At 43.1% G+C, this 7,791-nt stretch overlaps 1 protein-coding gene across 1 annotated transcript in view; it reads right to left on the reverse strand.

The window, feature by feature from the left end:
* Nucleotides 1-4,651: 4,651 nt before the first annotated feature.
* The window catches only part of LOC102036257 (solute carrier family 15 member 1-like), a 3,708-nt gene continuing 568 nt past the window's right edge, over nucleotides 4,652-7,791 (reverse strand). Inside the window, exons 2-4 of the mRNA XM_005424138.1 lie at nucleotides 6,547-6,658; nucleotides 5,570-5,677; nucleotides 4,652-4,840 (exon numbers count right to left, since the gene is read on the reverse strand). Of these exons, the coding sequence (XP_005424195.1) occupies nucleotides 4,652-4,840; nucleotides 5,570-5,677; nucleotides 6,547-6,658 (409 nt within the window). The remainder of the gene's footprint in view (nucleotides 4,841-5,569; nucleotides 5,678-6,546; nucleotides 6,659-7,791) is intronic.

The following is a 7,791-nucleotide window of genomic DNA, read 5'->3' on the forward strand; positions in this document are numbered from 1 at the left end:
GTTCCCGGGTCCCAGTTCAGAGCAGGTTCGAGTAGTTCCAAAAAAGGGAAAGGAAAAACAGTCCAGGGAAAAATTCGGACTGCTTAGCTAAACTAACTAATGATCAGAAGCAAAAAGCAAGAGCAAAGCGACAAGCCAAGAAAAGCCGCACTATGTAGTGCCCCGTCTGCGTGTCCCGCCAGCCATGGGGGAGCAGCTGATAACAAAACCAAAACAAAACATTCGCTCTTCAGGGCCAGTCTTGAAGGCACAGAACATAATATCCAGCATAAGCAGAACACACGAATGGGGATACAAGCATCATAACGTCACCCTAGGACAGTTTCAGACAGAAACCGAACGCGGCGGCGGGAGGGAGCTCGGCGCCTCTCGGGCCGGGTGTGTCCCCACCGCGGGACCGTCCCCGCGCCGTGTCCCCGCATCTGCGCTGGGAGACGCTGTGTCCGCAGAGAGCGACGGGCAGTGGGCAGTTCTCGTGGGCACTGCAAGGCTCTGCTCGGAGCAGCCTCTCCTGACACACCGCACAGGTCAGTAAACAGAGTCCTGTTATTAATAAACCCCTTAGAAGGGAAACTAAGTCAAGGTACTGTAAGTATTATTTGTGCCACAGGGGTAAGAGAAATGAGACCTTTCTTCCAAACTTTAAAATATGAATTAGGAAAATGCTGAGTGATTTATCAGTTTCTCTGTTTGCCAAATTCTCCCAAGAAGGATCTCTTGGAATTTTGCGAAAGAATAGCAGATAGTTTAAGATGGTTTACTGTATTAAATTCTAAAATACCTTCTCCTGCACTCCTGCAAATAAGGAAAAGCCAAGGACTCTCTGGTATGAAGTGGAAGAATTCTAAAACAGGGAAAAAGAGCCAGCTCACCAAGACCATCCTGCCTGATGAAATAAACAGGGCAGGAGACTTTTTCTCCTTTTAATGCCTTTATTAAAAGCAATCAGCTCAAGGCTGGGAAGCTTGACGGGTCCGCGGCTTCTCTGTCGACGCTCCCAGGGTGACTCGGAGGAGGAAAAATGTGCAGCTTTGTCCACTAAAGGGCAGACCTGGGTGTCCCGTCCTCACGAGAGCAGTGGGCTTAGCCCTGTATTTCCCAACTTTTGAGTTTTCCAGGCTCGGGTCTTGGTTCCAGCTAAGGTCTTTGCAAGGGGCAACAAAGGTCTTCAGCATCTCTGCAGGTTCGGTACTTTGTTCCTCACGTCCAGACATCACTAATCTCTTAATTCTGTATTGGCTCGTTATTTTTGGGGTCTTTTCGGTAAGTTTGGTGGGGTTGCTTCCCATGGCATGCTGGTCTCTAGGCTATTTAGCATTCTCTCTGATGCGCCCCCCGCCACGTCCCCTCCTCTCACCGTCGGGGGAGAAGGACGACTTAGCCCCAGGCAGGGCCATAGCGATACAAAAGGAGAAATTAACGAGAAGGACCGGTGATTAAAATAACAAACAGGTAGAACTTCACCTTGGCAGCAACTGGTTTAACTGGTTCTGCAACCCTTTTTTTTTCAAAAACAATTGGCAGATTTTTTTCTTTATAACACCTGAGAGTTTAAATAACAGCCCAGTTCTATTCAGAAACCAGCTGGCAAAAGCTGGAGAAGGCAGCAGCTAAGAATTGCAGCATCCAGCTAGAAGCCAAGAATTACTGCATCCAACACTTGTATCCAACTCACTGTAAGTTTATTCTGTGACACAATTAATGACCCTTAATTTCCGACTAGCTGCAGAATTATTAACACTGTTGTTGATCTTATGTAAATCAGAGTGACAAAATTAATAAGGATTTGGTTGAAATTTGAAAGCAAACTCAAATTCTACCCCAGGTAACACTCAAAGGAGCTCACTAAACCTTGAATATGCTGTCAGTATTGACTTCATGGTTTCCAAACTGGATAAAAGAAGTATTCATAGTACCTGTAGTTATAGTTGGCATCTGTATGATATGATGGTGTGATTAAATATGGAGTAGAGACTAGACAAAGGAGAGTCTTGTTACTGTCTAAAAAAGGGAGAAATTATGCTGGTTTTTTTTTTTACCTTTTTTCCTCCTCTATATTCACCGTATTCCTTATGCATGTAAGGTATACAGTATAGCTTCTTATTGTAACTTAGTTTCAGCATTTTTCTAGGCGGGAAGAAAAAACAAATTTCAGAATCCCTATGCTACCTTAGGTCTCCCTGGCTACTAAAGTTGAAAACAGCTCTTTGAGACATGTTTTCATAAACAAAGTACAGCAAGTACCAAGGGGGGGTGTCCAGAAAAGGCGCTTTACCCGAGGGGGAATTGCATCACCACTTGTCCTCCTAATTTTCATTCTGATTTTTGTCAATTATACTAATTTCCTAAAACCTATAAAACTGTATTCACCCCTGTGGGAGTGGGATTTTGTGGACATTTTTCCATTTCTCCAACTGCCTCTGGAGGCCTTCAAATAAAGATCCACTTTTACATTACTTCCTCTGCTCATTTTATCTTGAAAGTGTGTTGTTGAATTTCTAGGTTGAAAAAGGCATCAGAACACCAAGCTGGATGGGAGTCTTGATCTCCTGTAGGGTAGGAAGGCTCTGCAGAGGGGTCTGGACAGCAGGGATCCATGGGGCAGTGGCCAATGGTATGAGGTTCAAAAAGACCAAGTGCCAGGTCCTGTCCTTGGGTCACAAGCACCTGTAGTTCTATAGGCTGGGGGAAAGTGGCTGGAAAACTTGCCAGCAGAAAAGGACCTCGGGGTGCTGGTCAACAGCCAGCTGAACATGAGCCAGCAGTGAGCCCAGGTGGCCAAGAAGACCAGTGGCATCCTGGCTTGTTGCTTATTGCATCAGCAATAGTGTGGCCAGCAGGACCAAAGCAGTGATTGCCCTCCTGAATCAGCACTGGGGAGGCCACAGCTCAAGTCCTGTGCTCACTTCTGGGTCCCACATTACAAGAAGGACATTGAAGTGATGGAGCCAGTCCAGAGAAGGGCAGTGGAACTGGGGAAGGGTCTGGAGCACAAATCCTGTGAGGAGCAGCTGAGGGGGCCTGGGGTGTTTAGCCTGGAGAAAAGGAGGCTCAGGGGAGACCTGGTCCCTCTCTACAACTGCCTGAAAGGAGAGTGTGTAGCCAGGTGGGCATCAGTCTGTTCTCCCAGGCAAAGGATGAGAGAAAACAACCTCAGGTTGTGCCAAGGGAGGTTGAGATTGGATGTGAGGAGAAATTCCCTCACTGAAAGAGTAGTTAAACAGTAGAATGGGCGTCCTTTCACCAGGGAGGTGGTCGAGTCACCATCCCTGGAAGCATTCAAAAAATGGTTGAATGTGGCACTTCACAATATGGTTCAGTGGGCAGGGTGGTGTTAGATCTAAGATTGGACTTGATGATCATGCAGGTCTTTTCCTACCTTAATGATTCTGTCATTTATGTAAACACACAGCTACTCTCTGACAAACAGAGGTCCTGTTTTGCTCATCTTCCAGTCCTTTCCCTCCTATACAGTCAGAGCAGCTGTTAAACTTCCTGGGATGTGGACTAAAGCCCACCTCTAGGGTTAAGGTGGTTTATGCAGAGCTTTGACTCAGGAGTAAGAATGAGCACGGGAAAGGGATAACATTTAACAGCCACATTAGAAAACCCACTGAATTACAGCTCTCATGTTACCTTTGTGCTGTGCTAAATGACAAAATCCTGTCCTGCAGTGGTGGCTGTAGGAAGAACAGCATTGACTGAATCAGGGGAAAATGGGGCATCTTTGATTTTTCTGAGCCTCTTTCTGGTGGAGGAGGACGATTTTACTTGTTACTTCCCCTTTGCTAATTTGTATCCCTTTCACATTTTAAAGCAAGACCCAGTTGTTCTATTACCACGATGGTCAGCGAATGTTATGCTAAAGTACTACATCAAGCTGTGAAAGAAAGAGGCAAAAGCAAGGTGTAGAGTATGCATAGGTGGCTTGCAATTGCTTCCAGGAAATTTTAAGAAACCCAACAACTTTGTATGGACATTTGTCTGTAACTACGGATAAGTTTTTCCAAAGATTTTGCTGCTAATAAGCCAATTTTTAAGAACAGCAAATGGCAGAGGATGGATTCACGTGGTTCAGAGAATATGACATTGAACTATTTTAAGCCAAGTGTCATTAGGCTGAGCTAAGGGGAATATGGAAAAAACACAGAAGCTTTACAGCATATTTGTAATATTATTAAGCATACAGACATACACATTCCTGTATCTACCTGACCATGGATGAGTGCAGATGAATTGCTAGAGCAGGGTGTCATAATTCACTACTCTTGCATATTGTTAGTTTACAATTATCAGCTGTTAATTTGATTCATTTCGGGGCATTGTCTCTGTAACAGAAAATTATATGCAAAAGAGCCTCTGAGTAAGTCTCATAATCTAGTATAGTATGCTGCTGTCTAAACACTGTCATATTTAGAGGTCAACTGTACCTCTCTAATGCTTAAAACTAAGGAACTGAAAACACTCAATTTCAGCCCAAAGACTGATTCCCCACACACAACTTCTATGCACTTTAGGTTAAAACAGTTTTGCTTAATGTCTTCCACAAGACATGTAATCCAGAGGTGTTATTACTGATACCCTGGTTCCTCTGACTGCAGGAGAGTGAGTGGGATTTCCATGATTTACAAACACTCCTTGAATACAGCTTTTACAGATGAGAATCAGTTTCAGCTTCCTTTTCATTGCTGTCTTGATCCTTCTTGTCTTCTTCCTTTTCTTCCTTTCTGAACTGGGCTTCAATCTCATTTGGATCAATATAGGTATAAAAAGAAGCCATGATAGCAAAAATAATGCAAACTACCAACAGCAGGGCAGCAAACAGCACATACTCTGCCCACTGCAAAGAAAAAGACAATCCAGAATTTATCCACCAATATTCATTTGTCAAGAGTATTATACCATTTTAGTATTTTCAGGAAGGAAGCTCAGAATGTGAAACTGAGTGAACATAACAAGTATCATATGGCTTACAGGACTAAGTATTAATTAAGCATATAATGCATATTAAAGCAAGTCAGAATTGAGGCTCTTTCGGCATTTCTGTCTTCACTGAAAAAAATTCTGTGAATGCTGAAAAATTCTGCAGCATCCTTTTCCTGGAAGAACTGGGAATTGAGTGAAAGACTGAGAAGGAAACTCAGCTGCTTCGTTTTGGTCATATCTCTAAACCAGGCTGGCACTGATTCTGCTCACAGCTGACCTAGTGACCACAAATGTGGGCAGGGATGTGAAAGACTGAGAAGGAAACACAGCCCCTTCCTTTTGGCCAGATCTCTAAACCAGGCTGGCACTGATTCTGCTTCCGTTCAAAAATTTTTACAGCTGACCTAGTGACCACAAATGTGGGCAGAGATCAGAAAAGCCTCTACCTGAAAAGCCTCAACATCTCTGTTTCATGCTCTTTCTGTTTAATTTAGCTTAAACTGGGGACTGCCAGAGCTGTTTCAGAGATATTGAGTGACACAGAATGGCACTCAGAAAGCAATTTTAATTCATTACAGAGCACTACTAATAGCTGCTTTTTCCCAGTGTAATATAATAGCACACCTACTGCTTGCATGCTTACCTGCTCTTGGATTGCGGATCCCCCAGCCACGATAAGGACAATTATGTTACCAACAGCCACAGTCAGCAGCCATCCAGCCTGCAGCACTGACTTCATGTTAGATGGGGCCTGCAGGGACAGACATTTAAGTTTTGGCGGTAGCATTTATTTTCTGATGCATTTACTGCAATCTTTACCTTACAATAAACACAGTTTCTCTGTGAGGAAGCAGGATTTCAGGGTTTGCTAGGTTTTGGTGGTGGTTGGGGCTTTTTTTAAATTTATTTTTTGACATTAAAAATTGCTAGAGAGCTAAACAGGCCTGGAGAAGGCTTTGAGGAACAAGAGACCACTAGCACACTAACTGTAACACCTTTTACTTACACACACCACGTAACTAACAGGTGCACAGGTGTAATTTTACATCTCAGAAACACGTGGCACACATGACATGAAGAAATTGAGTGCATCACCTAGCAAATCACACCTTACAACATGTCCATCACTGCAGTTTCTAGATTCACAATGAAGAGAAGAAATACACACAGCTACTGAAGTGGACTCAAGAGATAAAGGAATTAAAAGTGTTTAATTATAACATTAATAAAAGCTAACAAAAAGGCTGTATGGAGTAAACTGGTGGGGAGATGAAGTGCCACTACTTCCTCAGTTTATTTTTGAGAGCTCTCAAAAATAAAGAGTTTGGTTTTATTGCAGCAGTACAGTTGCACTTATTTTCAATACGTATCTACGTGGGAGGAGGAAATTTGAGGACTGGTAGTCAAGTCTTCAAATGATATAACTCAGCACAGCTTCACGGAAAACCCCAAATCCTTGGTTAAACAGGGCCAACTTGCACCAGTCTATACAGTCCTTCTAGGAGCTGTGAGGGACATAGGGGTCAAAGCAGCAGCACAGAACCACCACTAGAGAAACAATACATCATGGAAGATCTTAACTTGCACCAAGATTCTTACCTCAGGAAGAAGAATACCTACCTGTGAGTATGAAAACTCCAGCCCAGTGACAGAGAACAGTACTTCTGCACATGCAAGAAGAAAATACTGAGGGATCTGCCAAGCCATATGGACTGTATTTGGGGTAAAATAACTTCAAAGTATGTAACTTTAAATATGCTAGCAAAACACTAGAAATTGCAAAAAGCATGTTAGGACAGTAATAATGAGTGTGCACAGTTAAAGCATTCTAAGCAGTTCTATAATCATATAGAAAGTGGAGAGAAAATAAATATTGCACACGAAGCATTGCATACGTAGTTATGAAGTATAGTTTTTTTTACAGCAGACTTCATGCAAATCTGTAGTGTCTAACAGGGCTAAAGGTTTAAGGCCATTAGTGGTGATCATGAATTCTTGCATTATGTTATTATTACAACCATCATTATTTTTATAGTTAACAATGTCTTTGTGTCCTTTTAGGATACCAGAATTCTACCATCTATAGTTAAAGACAAGAGGAAATTAAAGGATTAAAGACAAGAGGAATAATTCTACAAGTGTTTTTTTATTTAAAGTATCAACATGGAAAGGAATTCTATCTATATTGTCCATTCAATAACAGTGGCAACTCACATCATCAAGTGAAATGGTATTGGCAACTCCATATTCAAGTATCTCAGAAAAAACTGAACAATAGGTCAGAGCTGTTGAAGCGCTAATGAGAGACGGTCTGAAAAAGAAAAAACCCATACCCCACAGTTCAGACCATAGGTGTAGTCAATTGGGATTCCTGGGGGCAGGCTTTAGCAGTAGGAACTGAAAGCAGGCATTCAGTACCTGCTCCTTGTCTTTTGTCACCAGGGCACCCACCTAACCCAGCAGCTGGCCCATGTTTTCCCTAGCATTCCTTTTCCTACTGATGTACTTGAAGAAGACCTTCTTGTCCTTGATTATATTAGGGTCGTGGTCCTTCTTATCTCATCCCTTCATACTCTGACATTCCCATATTCCTCCCAAGTGGCCTGTGCCTTTTTCCAAATTCCATAAACTTCCTTATTTGTTTGAATTTTGCCAGAAGCTCCTTGCTTATCCATGCATTTTTCCTCCCCCCTTTCCTTGATTTCTTATTCAAAGGGATGCACCAGTCTTGAGCTTGGAGGATGTGATGGTCTATAACGGCGGGGTTTTCGGCGTCCGTCTGTCCCTGGCAGCCGTCGGTGTCACGGACAGAGGAGCACTGCTGAGCACAGCCTGTCCAGGTGTCTCAGGCAGGCTGGCAGCCCC

The sequence above is a fragment of the Geospiza fortis genome, unplaced genomic scaffold (genome assembly GCF_000277835.1).
Source record: "Geospiza fortis unplaced genomic scaffold, GeoFor_1.0 scaffold84, whole genome shotgun sequence".
Lineage (NCBI taxonomy): Eukaryota > Metazoa > Chordata > Aves > Passeriformes > Thraupidae > Geospiza > Geospiza fortis.